The 18,282-nt window shown below is 43.9% G+C and overlaps 10 protein-coding genes and 1 non-coding gene across 11 annotated transcripts; 5 read left to right on the top strand and 6 right to left on the bottom strand.

The window, feature by feature from the left end:
• Positions 1-644: 644 nt before the first annotated feature.
• LALA0_S07e03180r lies at positions 645-809 on the bottom strand. Its single transcript, XR_002665940.1, has one exon. It is a non-coding gene; the product is annotated as an uncharacterized ncRNA (small nuclear RNA).
• Positions 810-1,092: 283 nt separating this feature from the next.
• Positions 1,093-1,905, top strand: PET54 (LALA0S07e03158g1_1; the record flags this gene model as incomplete). The annotated part of the gene is made up of 1 exon (XM_022771450.1): positions 1,093-1,905. One exon carries the CDS (start codon positions 1,093-1,095, stop codon positions 1,903-1,905), a length of 813 nt encoding a protein of 270 aa, XP_022629356.1.
• Positions 1,906-1,975: 70 nt separating this feature from the next.
• Positions 1,976-3,226, bottom strand: HSV2 (LALA0S07e03136g1_1; the record flags this gene model as incomplete). Its single annotated transcript, XM_022771449.1, has 1 exon — positions 1,976-3,226. One exon carries the CDS (start codon positions 3,224-3,226, stop codon positions 1,976-1,978), a length of 1,251 nt encoding a protein of 416 aa, XP_022629355.1.
• Positions 3,227-4,680: 1,454 nt separating this feature from the next.
• On the top strand, positions 4,681-6,264 carry SMI1 (LALA0S07e03114g1_1; the record flags this gene model as incomplete). Its single annotated transcript, XM_022771448.1, has 1 exon — positions 4,681-6,264. One exon carries the CDS (start codon positions 4,681-4,683, stop codon positions 6,262-6,264), a length of 1,584 nt encoding a protein of 527 aa, XP_022629354.1.
• A 123-nt stretch (positions 6,265-6,387) lies between these two features.
• DIE2 (LALA0S07e03092g1_1) lies at positions 6,388-7,905 on the bottom strand (the record flags this gene model as incomplete). The annotated part of the gene is made up of 1 exon (XM_022771447.1): positions 6,388-7,905. The coding sequence occupies one exon, from the start codon at positions 7,903-7,905 to the stop codon at positions 6,388-6,390; it is 1,518 nt and encodes a 505-aa protein (XP_022629353.1).
• Positions 7,906-8,191: 286 nt separating this feature from the next.
• MTC6 (LALA0S07e03070g1_1) lies at positions 8,192-9,715 on the top strand (the record flags this gene model as incomplete). The annotated part of the gene is made up of 1 exon (XM_022771446.1): positions 8,192-9,715. The coding sequence occupies one exon, from the start codon at positions 8,192-8,194 to the stop codon at positions 9,713-9,715; it is 1,524 nt and encodes a 507-aa protein (XP_022629352.1).
• A 104-nt stretch (positions 9,716-9,819) lies between these two features.
• On the bottom strand, positions 9,820-11,448 carry PEX28 (LALA0S07e03048g1_1; the record flags this gene model as incomplete). The annotated part of the gene is made up of 1 exon (XM_022771445.1): positions 9,820-11,448. The coding sequence occupies one exon, from the start codon at positions 11,446-11,448 to the stop codon at positions 9,820-9,822; it is 1,629 nt and encodes a 542-aa protein (XP_022629351.1).
• Positions 11,449-11,688: 240 nt separating this feature from the next.
• On the bottom strand, positions 11,689-13,686 carry AMA1 (LALA0S07e03026g1_1; the record flags this gene model as incomplete). The annotated part of the gene is made up of 2 exons (XM_022771444.1): positions 11,689-12,284; positions 12,369-13,686. 2 exons carry the CDS (start codon positions 13,684-13,686, stop codon positions 11,689-11,691), a joined length of 1,914 nt encoding a protein of 637 aa, XP_022629350.1.
• Positions 13,687-15,260: 1,574 nt separating this feature from the next.
• On the top strand, positions 15,261-15,524 carry BNS1 (LALA0S07e03004g1_1; the record flags this gene model as incomplete). Its single annotated transcript, XM_022771442.1, has 1 exon — positions 15,261-15,524. One exon carries the CDS (start codon positions 15,261-15,263, stop codon positions 15,522-15,524), a length of 264 nt encoding a protein of 87 aa, XP_022629349.1.
• A 474-nt stretch (positions 15,525-15,998) lies between these two features.
• Positions 15,999-16,934, bottom strand: PHB2 (LALA0S07e02982g1_1; the record flags this gene model as incomplete). Its single annotated transcript, XM_022771441.1, has 1 exon — positions 15,999-16,934. One exon carries the CDS (start codon positions 16,932-16,934, stop codon positions 15,999-16,001), a length of 936 nt encoding a protein of 311 aa, XP_022629348.1.
• A 642-nt stretch (positions 16,935-17,576) lies between these two features.
• NAS6 (LALA0S07e02960g1_1) lies at positions 17,577-18,275 on the top strand (the record flags this gene model as incomplete). Its single annotated transcript, XM_022771440.1, has 1 exon — positions 17,577-18,275. The coding sequence occupies one exon, from the start codon at positions 17,577-17,579 to the stop codon at positions 18,273-18,275; it is 699 nt and encodes a 232-aa protein (XP_022629347.1).
• Between the last annotated feature and the right edge of the window lie 7 nt (positions 18,276-18,282).

Raw genomic sequence — 18,282 nt, 5'->3', positions numbered from 1 at the left:
CATCAAATATTTTTATTTCACTTTTTTTTTCCCGTCACATTAGCTCCAAACGGCAATATCGCATGAACGGTAAGGTCGCGAACTGGGCAAACTCGGCTACGTATCCGTAGGCTTTTTCCCGGATAGCATTCCAACGCGAAAAGTCGGTTACCTACTAAAGTAAGTGGTCACGTGATCTGTCAACAAACACTCGAACAATCCCGTATCATTCCATAAACGGCGGATCGAAGTGACAATTCAGGTGGGCAACGATGTTGTTGGGTAGCCCACACACAATGCTTCTTGGTGGAACAAGGCACTCACAGGTAGAAAGTGAATTTCTGGCATTATCGGACTTGACAAGTGAACAACTAATTGAACCCGAAAAAATGGGAAAGGCGTGTTTACCTGGAAACGAGTGCGAGTTCCAAGGATGAGAAAAGACGCTTATTCTCGAACCAAGTCAGTCAGTTTCCGCTGCAGTTACGTGATAGTTCGCTGGCGGTTATGCAGTAGTATATAAACAAGAAGGAGAACAAAAAAGATAAGGGTCTGTTTCGACAAAAAATCGAATCTACATGCTGAAAAAAACTTCCAAAAAAGGGGTTCTTGCCGATGAGCTCATCGTGCTAAGTCTTGGAGATGTATAAAAGAGCAGTGCTCTCTCAACAAGAAAAAAAAAAGGATTCCAAAAAATAATCAGTACTGGACCTCGCACCTGACGAAGACAACACCCGGATGGTTCTGGTAAAAGGCAAGAACCATGTTCGATATAGGTTGGCGAGTGTGTCTAAGACACAACCCCGCCAGTCTGATGTTGATCTTGCCGTTTAAAAAGTGCGAAGCAGACCTTGAGGTTTTCCTAAATATAAAAGTGCATGCAACGCTTCTACGTTCCATAGTGGAATTTCCGCTCTTTATATATAAAAAAATTTCGATGGTGCGGGTAACCCAGAGGTAATTTAATTACGAATTATATAAATCGCTAGTAGCGTGAAGATGTGAATTGAAGATGTCATGTAGAGAGAGATGAGCTGTGACGTTGAGAGATAGATTTGAATCACAGCTCAACAGGAGACAGGGATTGTGGTTCGGGACGTGTTTGTCTGTTTAATGGGTGTAGGAAAATCTGTGAGAAATGTTCTGGGACATTTGAAATATGGCGGGAAATTGGCGGACACCTTTCCCCCGGACTCAAACAAATCAGGAACCGCTGTGAGGGTTGCCGCTGCCGCCACAGAAAAGTATCACAGGCCGCATGTCTTGGAGTTTCGAACGTACAATCCGAGTTTGATCAGAATGGATTTTACCAGACTTCTTCCGCAGCGAAAAGTCCCGATTGCTGGAACAGACGAAAAGGACGTTCATTTCGAGGTTCTGAAAGTACGAGACCCCAAGTATTTCCAATTCAAAGACAAGTACCAGCTCATTTTCCCAGACCATAATAACATGAAGAAGTTTGCGAGAAGCGCTGCGTACGGTAGGATAGAGGGAGCCAAGGCAGAATTCACACCCATCACGCTGCGCCATCCTGAGCTGCGATACGCCAAATACGTCCGCAATTTGGAAGCCGCCTTCGACTCCAGCAGTCGGTATTTTGAGCTTCTGAAGACAGCAAAGCAACCACTGCATGATCCGGAATCGTCTTTAGAGACCCTGCGACAAACGGCAGCTCCGTTGGAAGCCAAATCGTTGTTGGTATGGAATCTCCCTGCGAACATGCCACCGTACTCGATCATGGAGCGGTTTTGGCTTTACGATATCAAACAATGCTTCAAGATATATTGGGATGTTGCAACAGGCAGGACTTTGACCTTCGTAGCGTTCAACTCCGAAGAGGACTGCCTTAGTTTCAGTCGCAACTTCCATGGCGTTTTCTTTCGCGATACCGATGATTGTAAGCTTTTAGTTGAAGCACTCACTTAGATTGAAAAGCCTTTGGTCACGTTCAAAGTCATGGCTTCCACTAAGGCATACGGGTATGTACGTTTATGCGTCACAGTTTCCTCCAGCTCTCTCTAACAATTTCCCACTCCTTCTTGTGCGAAGCTACTGGCGAAGTCTGCAAGGTCTCGTTTACAGCATACGACCTAGGTTCCTTTTCGAGAAGCACATACTTTTCCCAAATACCACTGTCCTTCCATACCAGAACTAAGGAGTCCTCGTCACCGTCATGACACCAACCTACTTTACACCGGTCATTGTAGAAATCCTGGTCGTTCATGGTGCCCTTCCCCTTGAGTGCGGAGCGCAAATGCAATGAGCACATTGCCCAAACAGATTCAAGATATTTTGGTCTCCACAAAAGTGGTAAGTCCTTGAGAACGTGCGTCTTATTTTTGGTGTCACTATCATCATCAGTTATTTGAAAAACGTGTAACGTCTGTTTATCGCTGATGACCGCGAGTCGTGAGCCTCGTGAGCTCCAAGCCATTTCGTATAGATCTGCGCGGTTCAGACCTCTTCTAAACTCTCGCATTAGTGAACCATTCTGAGTGCTGAAGATTCTGATTAGTGTACCCTGCATCGAGCAAGTGGCGACCATGGTTCCATTGGGGCTGATTTTAATAAGCCTTATGGGACTATTGTGAGCTTTTATTATGGATGTTGGAAGCTGAACCGCGTTGGTCTCTTCAGCTTCACTAGATTGCAAATGCGACAAGTCTGCCACCTGTACCTGGCCTGGATTTCTAGCAGAAGGAAACGCAAGAATGCCACGCGTTATCGTTTGAGGAACTGCAGGCTCTGATGTGGAACCTCTGCGTGTCACACGCTGACACACAACGAAGTCTGCAGCAGCTCCTGCACATGTATCGAGGGGTTCTATGAGTCGTTTTGGAGTGCCACCGAACTCATATATTTCGAGAGAGCTCTCCAAAACTACCACAATGTGTATGCGTGACAGAAAAACCCCTCTTACTGCAGACATAAAGCTTAGCGTAAGGGATTCCCGTTGCTGAAGGTCATCCCAGATCACCAATTTGTTTGGAGGAGCCCTTGGTTTTCTACCACCCCCAACAAGCGCCACATAGTTTGTGCGATACAGCATGCGTGACATGGCTATTCCGCACGCATTGACATTACTAAATTGTTTCGAAAGTTTGCATTCAAGAGGGTCTACATTAAACACCATGAACCCGTTTTGCATCGAACAACTGAAGCATGTGTAGTCCTGATTAAAGTCCACACTCAGAAACTTATTAGCACGGGCGTGGTTTCCATCTACAATTGCATTGCGAGTGTTCATGGCATGTACTTTCTACGATCTTTTGGAGTGTGCACAGGCGATTTAACGAGTATGTTCTTAATAACAATGCAATTATATATTATCTATTTTGGTTTAAGCACTTTCGTAATGAACGATGAAGTTAAACCGTACATTTTGGTGTGTGTGGAATATCCAATGCGATGGCCCGACGATAGGGCTTCAATTCGTCGAGGTATTTTGTTCTGGGGCACCTAGTTTGATCTTTTTGATAAGACCGAGCTTTGGCTAAGAATCGTAACACTAACGTTGCACGAAGGTAGGACTACGAAGCTAGGGGAGCTTTAAAGAACATTTGTAGGCATTGCTAATGTTTCGCTTGAAGAGTTGTGTGAAACTGCTGAATTTGGGAGTAGCCTAATGGTACTCGATTCGGTCTCTAGCTTTGAGAGTAAATAGACAAGCTTTTCTCAGGGGAAATTTTACGACAGAAACTGGATACTGACAAAATCTAAATTGCAATCACAGATGTGCTGCAAATTCCGCGTTTGCTATATTCTAATTGCTTATTCTTGCGTGAAGTGCTTTCTATCACTGTGAACGAGTGTGTCACTACTAGTGTACACGCCTACAATACATCAACTTCAATTTAAATAGCGGGAAACATTTCCCAGATTGCATTGGAAAGCTTTCTGACAGAGCATTAAGTTTTTAGAAGACTATTGGTAAGACCAGGGGAACGCTCGAATCCGAATTGTGAACACATCAAGGTCTCAAAGCCCGACAAACTCTTGAGCACGTGACCTTGGCCGACGACGGACGACGAACAGGGGAAAAATGATTGAAGTAAAATCTGAAGTTTTGCACCGAGTGAAGGGTTTTCGAACCTTTAGATGCGGTTTCGGCAACCGACTACATAATTGAAGACTCTAACTAGCTTCTACATGTAATGAGGATCTTATTCGGATGCCAACGGTAAACTTTTAAAAACACCGTCACTTATTAATATTATTACCCGGACGTCAAGCCACCAAAACGTCCGCATCGCCTCAATCATACTGAAAACACATTATCGCTCTGGAGGACCCCATAAAAGCAATCCTTGGTTCCGCTCCAGCACATTAAAGGGAGCCATATCCCATCCACTAGTAATAAACAAGTTGAACCTATCAAACAACATATCACCTTTGACGAAACTAACCATTTTCATTTCGAATTAATCAGTCGAAGACGGAGATCCAGCTTTGTAACAATCAACTACTAGCATGGGCTTCACGGTCTCAAATCTGCTCCAATCTTTGTTTCTTTCACACTCCTATAGAAATCTCTGTTTTGCGCTTGTCACGTGAGTAACACGTGGCCAGATTTGGACGCTATATATAAAGCCGAAATTGTCGAAGGAATCAACAACCTGACTGTGCTTCAAGGTACGTCTGATCAAAGAAAACAATCATCAAGGGTTCAAACAGAGACGATCTAGAACCATTGTATTGACAATGCAGAACTTTAAGAAGAAATGGAAGGAGCTTGTATACTCCTTCAGCACCGAAGACCGGTACGCAGACTACAACGGTAAAACTAACGATTCCGTTGTCCCGAGTAGACCTGAATCTTCGGTTGCTAACGCAGCGGCATCATCGTCTCAAATCCAACTTACAGATTTCACGGACGGCCCAGTGGGAGGAACAAACGACGGCGTAAGCGAAGCCATGCTTGCATGGAGACATATCGATGCTTGGGCTTCAGAACATCATTCTGATCTGTTTGCTACCTTGAGCGAACCGTGCACACGGACCGATATATCTAGAGCAGAAGCAGATCTCAAAATTGTGTTTCCGGCTTCCATAAGGGCGTCCTTTCGGCTTCATGACGGACAAGAGGGTCTTGAATCTCTGACGGGGACTTCGGGCTTGCTTTTTGGACTACAATTGATGCCTCTCGACCAAGTGGTACATATGACCCAAACCTGGAGAAACGTTGCTGCAAACATGGCAAAACACAACCGGTCGCTGTCACCTACAACCACGAACTCAACAGCATCAGGATCTAATGTAGAAGCGCCAAACAAGGCCGCCACCCCTCAGAACCTGAAAACAAAAGGATACGGAAAACTAGACACTCAGGATTTCCAAAGCATGAATCCAACATTGCAGCGTGACATTTCTCACAACAATAACAAGCAATTCAAGTTAAACTCGATCCCGCGACAAGATTCTGTTCCACCGGAAGCCACTCAATCCGTATACGCCAGTCAGGGCTGGATTCCTTTGGTCACAGACAACGCTGGTAACCACATTGCAGTGGACTTGTCACCTGGTCCCAAGGGACATTATGGTCAAATTATTCTATTCGGAAGAGAGTTTGATATCAAATACGTGGTTGCCAGAAACTGGGGGGACTTCCTCTTGTCCTTTGCAAACGATCTGGAAAAGGGCAATTGGTACATCATGGATGGCGATGACGACTATCTCAGCGGTGCCGGCGAACTAGTGTTCAGAGACAAAAACGCTGGAAATACCGTGAGAGACTACTTCGAAGTACTTAAGTCAAGAAGCCGCGAGACATGGCAGAAAACAACCACTGCGGCAAAGGATGTGAACGAAAAGCTCTCTGCCGTTCCATCCGCTGCACAGGGCAAGAATTTGACATCTCAGACCCTTCTTTCATCACCTTCCCTCTTGGAGCAAGAAACTACAGCTGTTACAGAGACTGAGGGTACCGAAGAGGTGAAAGAAGCGGAGAAAAAGATCGAGAATTCTAATGTGCGCGAAGCTTCGGTGGATTCTACCCAAGCGTCATTATCTAGCGAAGATGCCTCGAAAACGAAACAATCGGTGCAGCAGACAGCTACGGCCATGGTTTCTAAGGATGAACCTTCGGCGGATAATATAGAGTCTGGAGCAACGGGTTCCGAGAAAAGTAAAGTCCAAAGTGAAAACAAAACGGAGGCTCACAAAGAGGCCCCCGCTCCAAAAGATCAAGATGAAGAAGGACAGACACTATCATCAGAACCTCAACAAAGCTCAAAGAAAGACGATGTTCAAAACTTGAAAGAAGAATTCGAGAATGTTGCTCTTTAGCGACTTTTGATTGAGTATTGCGTCGAACAAATAAGACAAAAGAAATACTATATAACGATTTTGGAACCGGTTTGTTCTATTCATAATGTCAAAAAACTAACGGTTAAGTTCAAGTAAGCACTTTTACCAGATTATCCTTTGAGGATATACCTCGCTATCCCAAGTGAAGGAATGAAGTATGAATACTGCCAATGTGACGGTATTGATGCAAAGGAACCAAACAAGTTCCAAAAAAAGCCTTTTACAAACTCTTAGCTCTCCAAAATCGGTTTTTTGATCCGCAAAAAGACCTTCACCCACCGGAGTCATAAATATTCTCCAAAACATGAACGGTAAAATGTAATACCGTGGCTCAAATAAAGGCGATGGAACCACTGTCAGAAATGTGCAAATAATCAAGGCTGTCCAAGAGATATGTGTAAGTTGCACTGGAAGCTCTGTTGGATTCTTTATTTCTATCGGTAGAACAGGGTGGAAATGCATAATCTTGCTTCTCATTGCTTCCAGGTAATTGAATACAGAGAAATGATAAACCCAAGGCATCAGAACATACTTGAAGATGAAATTCCTGGCAATAATTCGTTTGAAGACGTAAAAAGTGTAGTGCCGGTTATCAGCCAGTAGGAACGGGTGGACGACAGTGAAATACCTTATGATGAACATGATCGCAAACAGTTCTAAGCCCGTGCGCACCTTTTTGGCCTTGATTCGACTTTGATACTGGCATATACCAAGTTTGGAGATCCATATGGGCATGCTAAAAACGGTAATGAAAGCAATGCAGTAAAACAGCTGGACCAGATGAATACCCGCGGTATGGTTATCTTTGTCACCAAGCGTCAAAGACCGATTATAGATAACGAATACCACGAAAAGCACAAAATTGATGCAATAGGGAGCAATTAGTTGTTTCCAGTTTTCCAGCGAATGTATCACCAATTTTAGGTAGTTATTGAGATGAACCGTGTTAAAGTCTTTTTGGATCATGGCTCTTCTTTCTACCAGAACTATCATCACGAAAAGGTTCCACACAATGTTTGTTTGTCTGAAAAAGCAACTCACAAGCGCACATAGCGCACTCAACCAAATGCTCTTGTTTTCCCCAAACGGCAGGGTTATCGCTAACGTCAGTGATTCCAAAATGAAGATGGTGGACCACACGTCTGTGTAGTACAGGAAGTAGAAAGTTGCCAGAAGCGGGAAGCACATCAGCGACACAGGCCAGAACCCTATTGCGTTGAATAGAAACAATGGCCTTAAAACCACCACGGGCAAAATCACAGTCCCACCAATCAGATTGGTGAGCCGCAGGATGGCCAGCGTTGACCACGATGTCAATGCTCGCATCACACGATAGTTGAACCATCCAAGTACATACAAACCGGGAGGTGTGGTAATTTTCGGATCCCACGAACTCCAGGCCCCGTTAATATATTGTATCGTCTGCGACACATGGAACACCTCGTCTATGTAAAGATAGGGTATTGTTCGGGTAGTCAGCACATGGAAACACAGTCCACATATTATCAACAAAATGGGCCAACTCACCAAGTTTACCAAAAACCCAACCTCAACCTCACGCAATACTTCCTGCTCCAGTTTTTCATCCGAATTAATCTCTGCCTGCTCCTTGACATCCATATTATAGGTAAGAAGGGCTCCAAAAATCGATTGGAAATGGTCTCAAGGCTCCAAACCTTCTGTAAGCTTGGGGTTCTTGCTACTTTTATAGTTTTTCCATCAGTCAAGAGCTTGAATTATAGTTGTAGCTGGTTAAATTGATGTAAAACTGACATAGTTTATGAAAAATACCTAACTCATCAGATACTTTACTTCGAAACAAGAGGAGAACCAGTTACTGGCCATACAATTTGATATACCCGGGAAGCTAGTCTTGAAACTATTCAAGACGCTCTCAAAAAGCTATATGCGCATGGCTTTTTATGAGTTGTTGCTTAGCCTTTTCGTGAAGGTTGCGTTATGTCAAGAATATTGGCCATCTTTGTCGGCCGAACCTCAGCTGGCGCTGCGATCGCAGAGAGATCTTGGTGTGAATGTTAGCATTGACCAGATCTACAATGTGGGTGTGAACGTGGATAAAGTATTGGGTAGTGGAAATCAGCCATCTAACGAAACAGACTCGCTAATGACCTTGAATAGCTTGCTCAAAGTGGGCGTACAATCATACGTTGTTGACTTGAACGTGAGCGATCCACAAAATCTTAGACTCCCGTCCTCTAATATCAGCTTTTCTAATCTGCTCGCAACAGTACGACAATATGTGACATCCAGTAATAACTATCTGAACGCCAATATCCTGGTCTTGTTACTGCGACCGAATTTCGACTCTACATCAACAGCTTCAAATTCGTCTTCATCTCCGCTGCTTCCGAACATAACAGCTCAGCTGGAAGCAAACCTGGGGCTCTCCAGTATCTACACACCATCTCAACTACTTTCCGATCGTGAACAGGGCGTCACAGTGGGTTTCACGGGAGATTATAGCAAAGCCGGCTGGCCGCCTTTGGAACATTTTCTATACAAGATACAAAAACGAGTATTGGTTGCTTACATTGATGCAAACGTTTCAGACGTTCTACCGAGTGATTATGTCTTTGACGGGACAGCGCTAAATTTCCAAACTTCGAATACTACCCTGTCGTGCGCCTCATATCAAAGTCCAGAGCTTGCAAATGTGGCAAAGCGTGGCTGGAGGTTTTTAGAGAGCCAGTTCCTTTCTGATAACATCCGAGAATATGCAATGTGCGGCTATTCTCCCATTATAGGCAACAACTATGACCTACAAAACATTTCAGCCATCGCAGACCTTTTGCAAAACTCTCTGTCGTGGTCATGGGCGTACAACGAACCGAACAGCTATAATGCGATTCGCAGTAATGCTACTTCTTTGGTTGCCTTAAGGTGCGCTGTAGTCCATTATGTTGCTACGAATTCGACCATTAACTGGGCTGTCGCGAACTGCTACGATAAAAGGCGCACAGTGTGCCGGCATAAAAATGACAATCTGGATTGGTCAATATCCAAGACAAACCTAAACTACTTCTCAACGCACGACCAGGATAATGACGATGTTTGTCCCGATAATTATACAGTGAGTCTACCGAAAAATCCACTCGAAGAGAGAGCTTTGAAATCTGTTTTGACAGAAGTCGGGTCAGAAGAACTTGATGCATGGATAGACATGAACTCAATTTCTGTGCAGGACTGCTGGGTTGCCGGGGGTCCGAATGCCCCGTGCCCGTACGAGAAAGAAACCAGCTCCCGTAGCTTTGTGGGGATCATCACGCCTGTCAGTGTTTTCTCAGCGATTTCAATTGCTCTTCTTTTCTTTCTCACCTGGCGTAAAGTGCCTATACAAGACAACAGGAAACATTGGAAGAAAATCGTAAGCACGCATTCAACTTTACAGAAAGAAGGAGTTCCTTCTTAGCATATTGTAATTAAAATACCATTCCCTAGCATTATAAGAATACGCATTACATCCTTCCAATTTTGCAGTATACACAAGCGATTGTGATCAATTTACCATGATTATCATTTATATGACGGTTTCCGTGCAGGATTAGCATACCTCAAGACTTTGCGAGTCAATCTGCGCCGCTTGAATGAGCTATCCACCAAATATTCGTCCTCAATGTCAACTTCAAGCGCCAATCCGCGATCGCAGGACCATCCTTCAACGTTGTAGTCAATTTCCCAATTTGAATTGTTGTCGAAAGCCCACGTAATCGGCGGTTTGATCTCCTCCAAAAAGTCTACTCCGGGAGGAGGCGTTTGAGCTTTCCTGAAACTGTCTTGAGCATCAAATACAGTACTGGAGAATTTGAGGAACGACCAATCTTCGGGAATTGCGCCGCGCTTATGAATTTCGAAGATTTCGATAAATCTCACGTCCGGAGCTTCATCTAAAATGATATCGTAGCGCTCTGTTTTTTCTAGTGCCTTTTTGCCCCTGTTGACTTGATCCTCTTTTATTATTCGAGCAAGTTTGGATCTGACTTTTGGGTGAATCGCTATCATTAGTGTCCAAATACTTAATGTGGATGCGATACTCCAGTTTATGAGTGGCGAAATCAGCCACAAGATTAGCAATGTACCCAGTCCGGCTAGAAATAGGGCTGTTGATCGGTGTTCGTCTTTGAAACCAGCAGTTCCAAACACGAACTTCTCCATGCTTTTTGACAATGCAACCATTGTGGACATGCTATTTTGCAGATCTCGCAGATTGACGATAAATTCCATACTCTGTTTTATATGATGCGCTCTCTGATACTCCTCTGGATTTGCGTCCACATTGTATTCGTATTCCTGAACATCATCACTGGGATGCCAGCTGACTTTCCTTCCGCCACTTGCAAGAGAGACTAAAAGTGATTTTCCATATGTGCGTCTGGAGAGAAAAGCTGTTCTGTGTGGTGGATGGCGATGCATGTAGCCTGGCAGCATAATCCCATACAGGACGTATAAGAGCGGTATGATTGCCAGAAATATTGGATTGAAGCATATCATGCTTACGAGTATGAGCATCGTAACCGTTCCAGACGGATTTCGCCACGTAATAAGACGGATGACAGAGTCTTGAAGTTCAAAAACGGCCCCAAGCTTTGTAGTCAGAACCTTCAGATTATTAGCGAGAATAGTAGCAGAAAGTGTTTGTCGTTTTTTGTGCAAAGGATCTTTAACTCTTTGCGTGAATTGTTCACGCTCAGGAAAACTGTCCGGCAAGATCGTGGAGATCATTTTGTCCAGCAAAATGTCCACAAAATGTTCCTGAGTTGAGTTTTTTAACTTTTCATCCTTTGCGCCGTTCTTAACCTTCAAACCCAGCGGATCATTTCCCGTTTCATCAGGACCATTAGGAAACTCGTATTCTTGTCTGAAATTCTCATCCTTCCAAAAGCTTTCTGAGTTTTCGGAAACACTTGTTTGAGCGTAGCTCTCGTAGTCATCCTCAATCGTGATCTTATCAGTAGCCTTACTTGACTGCAGCCTTTGATAAGCCGCTTCCAAAAACGAACTGGCAACTCCGTGAATTAGTTCTCGATTACTGAACCTGTTTGGTCCGGCATTAACCTCTGGCCTCGCCTTATTTTCATATTTTCGTGCCATCAACCCTCCAATCAAAGAATTTCGTCGTCCACCTCTAGACGACCGTTCTGGCATCGGTATAACCACGTTGCAATCGCTGAAAAGGCTGTTATCGATATTTTGAATTAAGGATCGTCAACGTCATCTTAACTTCTTATTAAACATATTTCATTTATATATACATATATATATATATATATAGGTACCTATACCAATACATCTCATCTACATCACATACTTCACAAGCCATGAACAAGCCATAGTAGCCTTATTATAAGACCTTTTGTTATCCCAATTGGTGTGCTCGTCTAACCTTCACCTTAGCAGTTTATGATTGTTCTGTATTCCTTCGGTGTACTCAATAAGATCGCTTCCATAGATACCTTTCTCTTGAGCTTCAAAAATGGTGCAGTCTTTGACGTCCCAGAGCTCGTAGAACCTAACTGTCTCGTCATTTGTAGCAACACATATAGACCCGGATTCAGGTGAAGGAACAGCACTCAGGACGCGAAGCGCTGTCGCTGAGTGAACTTCCAAGGTCGGTTCCATGGATGGGTAAGAGTACACTGACACCAAAGTTGGTTTTTCTGCATCTCCAAACCCGAATGTAGCAACGATTTGTTTTTGTCTGAGTGACCATATTAGTGAAGTTATTTGACCTGGGGCCTTCGTCTCACTGAGTAGAGTTCCGGACTTGGTGTGCCAGAATCTGATTTTCCGGTCTTTACTGCCCGCTCCAGTCGCTAAAAGTGACTGAGACCAGGGACAGAAAGCTACAGCTTTCACAGCTGCTTTGTGCGGAAGCACGAATTGAAGCCTGGCAGACGAAAATACGGAAATATCCCAGATTGTGCACGAATTGTCGTTCCCACCAACGGCCAACTGTGTGCCATTCTTATTCGAAGAAAGACCTGAATAGATCAAAAAGTTAGTATAATGCGAAGAGGGAAGCCGAAACATGGCGTAAGAGTAAAGGTTTGTGAGGTATTAAGTACCGCAAACTTGCTGGCTTTGGGCTTTTAGCTTTGCCACGGTCTTGAGCACCGAATTGTTGCCTGGCGGCATTCCCAGCCGTTTTTTAAAATCCATTGAATTCCAGTCGCGAACGGTGGTACCTTCAATTAAGCTTAAAGAAGAATCGGTTGCTTGCTTGGGTTCGAATTTCTGGCCGGTTTCAGAGACCCTTGAAAGATGGTCGGGACGTTCGTTGAGTTCAACGACATGTACAGCTCCATTCTCTTGACCAAGCAACAGAAAGGTGCTCCCGTCCCTGTAAATCCACTCAACACAGCATATCCCGGAAATTGAACTGTCTGCTCCTACCCATTTCGGTTTATCAGCTTCCAAGCCTGACTCCTCCTCTTCAAGCTGGTCAAAAATCAGTATTCGCCCCTGTTTTGTACCGACGGCGAGGTGCTGGTCGAACGGTGAAAAGGACACACAAGTCACATAGTCTTCTCGTGATTGCAAATAGGAGTAGTGAAGTACATTTGCGGCTCCTCTTGTGTTTGACCACAAGTAAACCGCACATCCTAGACCTACGGCGATATTATCCGTTTTCTTTGACCAGGATACCAGGTTACAGTAAAAGTCATTGCGAAGAGAAGGAGCATCAAGCACACGGTATGGAACATGAGATTTTGGTTTTTTTTTGGGCCTGGGGGCTATGGGCACAAGGCTTCTGGTTTTAAGACTTTTCGAAAAACTTTGAGCAACTAAGTAAGAGAGAACTTGGTTGGGTGCCAGTACAGAGAGTAAGGGATCGACTTTGAGGTTGTTCGGAACGTAGAGTTCCGCTGAATTTTTTTTATTGAAAGCAGGTGTGTTTGCAGTGTGCACGTCGGCGGCTAAAAAGTGGTAAACTCGACGTTGCGAGTTCAAACCCAGTGAATCAGCTACGTGTTGCCGATAAAGCTTTTCACAATCGGAAAGTTTCTGAATCTCAGCTTTCTCGCCCTGAGTGCTGGGGGTTGCAACTGAGGATTCGGAGGTAATTGAGTTATAATGAATTGTTGATCTATAGTCTTGGAAAAAGGCCGACATGCCCAATCGTGATGGTGACTCCATTGTCAAAGTGCTTTCGGACGGACGCGCAATCGAGGTTTCCAGAGATTTCAGTCTATGGGTAGATTTGAAAGCGATTCCAGAAGTCATCTTTGGGATATACCGGTCGCTTATTTCATTGGATCTGCCCGTATTTTTCGCCTGTTTGCGACCTTTTGGAGTGCTGGTAACGATTTTATCTTTGCCAACCTTAGACAGTGTTTGGTGGCCAACAGGTGAATGATGTTGCTGTTGTTGTCTTGTAGACATGTATCGGAAAATCTTGGAACTTGAAGGGTGGGGGTCGATGTGCAAGTTTCGGTCGAAACTCTTTGGCAGGGAAATGCCAGATTGATGAGCACTGGAGTATTAATCTCTTGTTATAAGCCTTTCTTGTAGTTTGATGAGTGTTTGTGTGTAGATGATGATGTTTTTAATGGTGATGATCTCTAGCGAAGCTAAGGCGACTATAAATGCTTCAAACAAAAACGGTTGACGAAGTATCGTGGAGATACGTTAAAATACGATCTGAGAGCACTTTAGTGGGGTTTATAGATTTGAGATTGTAGCAAATGATGTTTTGTATTATGTCTTCACAACAATCTGTGTTTCAATGAGTGCGCGTTCTGTATTTTTTGTATTTATATAGTCTTTGTTAGCGACACTGTCGCACAGCAGATGAAATTTACTAAGAACGACCATGGGAGGCGAGAAGACTTTTTGATTGATGAGACCGGCTAGACTATTCAAGCTCTGAAAGCTGGCAATGCAGGGGTTTCTTGTTGTTGAAGACAGGTCAGATAATACTTGGTTTGGCATGGCATTACATGGCGGTGATTTACAGAGTGATTTACGCGTAGCTCGAAGAGGTGGGTGGGGAGATAAAATGAGCAGATACTTTTCCGACGAGAAGGAATTTTTTTGAGCTTTTCTTCCTCTTTTAGGGGTTTCTCTGCCTCTATTTGGGCGTCTTTTGAGCGGTGACAACAAATGACATTTTCCAGTCAAAAATATCGCCTTTTTATAGTTTGAGATTTCGCTTTAGGGTTTGTTGGACTGGTCTGATAGCATGAAAGTTCGCTGAGCAGTCTCTCAACAACAACTTCTCTTCTTCGAAAGGTGAAGCACTATATGAAACTCCTTGCAAGAAGTACATCATCCATTCTTGTCTGTCCATAACTACTGCTGTCGTCAATATTCTGTCGTCAATAATCTGTCATCTGTCATCTGTCATCTGTCACGTGATCCATGAATCTTCGCAATATCAGCCCTCCAGTATCACTACAAGACAAGACCAGATTCAATCGCCTAAATACAATAAGCGCTCCGTTCATTCTGGTCTCTACTGTTAAAAAATCGAGCATAGTATCACACTTTCTTCGTCAAAACCTCCCATTTTCCTGCTATCTCTCATGTACTTGATATAAAATAAAAATTAAACTGTCGTCGCTCCCATGCCAAAGACACCAGATCCATAGCAAACCACACCTTACAAATCGCTGATTTTAACCCCAAATAGTCTCCCACATAACCGCAAAGACCAGCCATTCTAATTTGATCTCATGCTTTTTTTTCACTATGGGCATTGACAACTAATAAGTATCCCCGATCGGGCAAAGAGTAAATATCCATCTTTATGATTTCGATATTCTGATCCATATAAAACTGAAAGCCTTGGAAGATCTCCACTACAAGTACGACGCGTCACAGATTCTGGTCACTTATTGATTCAGTGTAACATTGTTGTAATCCGTTGATCACTAAATTTTTTGACTCATCCTCAAAGTTTTTTCAAAGTTTCCTCTAAGTGCACTCGATTTTTCAATATATTCTTCCCTAAAGCCATGTCTGCACCAGCAATTCAACCTCTACACCAATCCCAGCCATCTGCCGGGCCAAATTTACACAGATCCATGTTCAAGAAACAAAGTCAAAATCAAATTTCCTTGCCCGTCAGAAATAAATTTGCATCACCCACTGATGAGATGCTGTCACCATGCTCTCAAAAACTTAACGATCATAAGTCCAAGCTTTTCGCATCCAAAGCAAACCCCACAAAGTTGAATTTTGCCTCGAGACAGAGTGGTGAAGACTCTGATGACGAATAAGAAACCACGCCTGTTTTCATCTACAAGGGCCATAAAATGAAGTTGAAAGTGAGAGTGGTTTAAGGGAAGCGTTGGGAACGCATTCCCTTTTTTCTGGTTTTTTTAAGTTCTTTGAAGGTTTTGGTTTTTTTTTCTCCTTCATTCGCAAACCTCTCCTTGCAATCACTCATACGCGTTTCAAGTACTGGCACAGATCTGGTCCGATTGAGCTGTCAAGTTCGAGACTTTTCGCACTTGGTGACAGATATACTCCCTTTTGGTTCTTTTGGGTTCCCGGTCTCGACGCAGCACCAATGTCGGTCAAATACCCCTCCACCCTCCTTACTTAGAATCGACATACTTCGAGCATTACGGGCTATACACAAGATCATGCTAATATTTAAAGTTAACACTGTAAAAAATAAAGATTGGGCGGAATTTTAACACCAAAAAAAATGGGCACACGGCAAGGTCCAAAGTCCCTCACGTTGAGACTCATTTCTTGAATCTGCTGTCAGCCGTCGTGTTTAGTAACAGAGACTCGTTATCGAGAATGACTCTGTTTGGAGATTCGCTCAAGATTGTGGCGATTTCACGAGCGGTATCCAGTCTTTTCAACTCCACGTAATCCTTCGACTTCTTAATAGCCTCACCAATCAGTTCAGCGGATTTGGCTTCACCTTGGGCCTTCACGACCATACCTTGTTTCTCCTGTCTTGCCTTGTCTACCACGAAAGCAGCTCTTTGGGCATCTTGTTGCGCAATTTGCTTGGCTTCAACGGCGTTAGTGAACTCTGGAGAGAAAGTCATAAAGGTGATCGAAACATCGTCCAGTAGCACATTGAATTTGGACGCACGACGCACCAAATTTTCGCGAATAAGTCTTGAGACTTTTTCTCTTTGGGTGATCAATTGGGAGGCGTTGAACTGGGCAACCACTGCCTTCAACACCTCGTTGACAATGCTAGGAAGCACTCTTTCGTCGTAGTCCTGGCCTAACGTACGATACACAGTTGGCAATTGCGAAACATCCGGTCTCGACAAAACCCTGCAGGTAATATTCACCATTTGCAAATCCTTCGTACCAGTGAGCGATGCTACATTTCTAGGTCTGGCCCTAACATCGTAGATGATAGGCGTTTCTAGCCATGGAAAAGCGAAATGAGTTCCTTCAGCGAAAATACGCGATTGAACCCCGCTCAATCTCGAGTACATGATGGCTCTGTGACCACCGTCAACGTTGAAAAGAGACGCATTTAGCAGCATGGCACTGCCTCCAAGTAAAACCAGCCCTCCCACACCTGCAAAAGCGCCTCTTGGCACTTGTCCCCCGGTATTTCCACCGCTGTTCTTGCCTGCCTGTTGCGCTCTTGATAGCTGCTGTTGGAACGCCTTGGCGAAACGCTGGAACTCTCCTGGTGATCTGTTCATCGTAGGTTGTATGCCACTGGTAAATCAACAAAGTTAGACCAAATAAGTGGCCACCGGCTGCGCTGATCTTGTTGTTTTTGGTCAGTTCAAGAGCGTTGTCATAGAGGATAGGTTCAAGGTAATTGATCCTTTTAGATTTCAATATAATCCTTGCCACTATTTGTGACGTACAGTATGATGTCTAGGTCCCGTGACGAGGTAGTCTCCAGTACTCATGAGTACTTGAATTTTGTTTATTCGCATTCATCATTGAAACAAGCACTCGATATCAATGATAGACAAACTTACCTAGCTTACAGGGAGTTATAGTACCCATTGATGAGCTTATCGTAGCAAATCGGCCATTTTTTGGAAATTCAAGAAAACCCTAAATACAAATTGCTGGAAATTTAGAAAGTTCGTGGATTTGAGCAGCGGCAAACACGCACAATTTACATGAGAGGCATACCATTGAAGACTGTAGCTATCATACGGGTCGAAAAGTGAACAATATGAAGCTTTCGAGAACATATCACTATGAACGATGTGAGCAGCTATAATATCATCTCATCTCATCTCTCATCTGATAACCTAACTCGAACAAACTAAGACTCCATTTACTTAGGTGACATCCTTTTGGTCAGATAATGGTCGCATCTCAAAATGGTCACTGGTACTAAGTTCCCATTACATGAGGCATGTCGCGAAGGCGATTTTTCCAAAGTCAGAGAACTCGTGGAAGAAGATCCCAAGGCTGTTCTTGCCAAAGATCTCGATTCCAGGTATCCTATTCATTGGGCAGTTTCGTACCAGCACGAAGCTATAGTCGAATTTTTGCTATCTTTTATGCAGAAAAGCGACTTGGACAACCTTGTCGATGATTCCGGCTGGTCCGTTTTGCATATTGCAAGCTCTGTGGGTAACTTGAACATCCTTATGAAATTAATCAATCACACCATCAAACCTGATGTGAATCTGGCTACGACCCAAGGAACGACCCCGCTAGATCTGGCTTGCTCCAAAAAACAGGTTCAGATTGTCGAAGCACTTCTGAAAGATGGCGCTTCGATAAGACATAAGGATTCCAGAAACCAATTGGCCCTCCATAGAGCTGCTAGCGTCGGATCTATGCCCATCGTGGAAATTCTCTGCGAAAACAGGTCACCCGTTAACACCAAAGATACCCACGGGTGGACACCTCTTTTTCACGCTCTGTCAGAAGGCCATGGCGATATTGCAGTGGTTTTGGTTCAGAAATATGCGGCTGAATATAAGAATCTGGAGGATGTCAACGGCAGATCAGCGCTACAAGTAGTTGCAGATGATAAAGTGAAATCGTTTTTTCTCCAAAACGTTGAATGAACCGATT

This window comes from Lachancea lanzarotensis, scaffold LALA0S07, assembly GCF_000938715.1.
Source record: "Lachancea lanzarotensis genome assembly LALA0, scaffold LALA0S07, whole genome shotgun sequence".
In the NCBI taxonomy this organism is placed as follows: domain Eukaryota; kingdom Fungi; phylum Ascomycota; class Saccharomycetes; order Saccharomycetales; family Saccharomycetaceae; genus Lachancea; species Lachancea lanzarotensis.
This window is presented reverse-complemented; position numbering and strand designations above follow the sequence as displayed.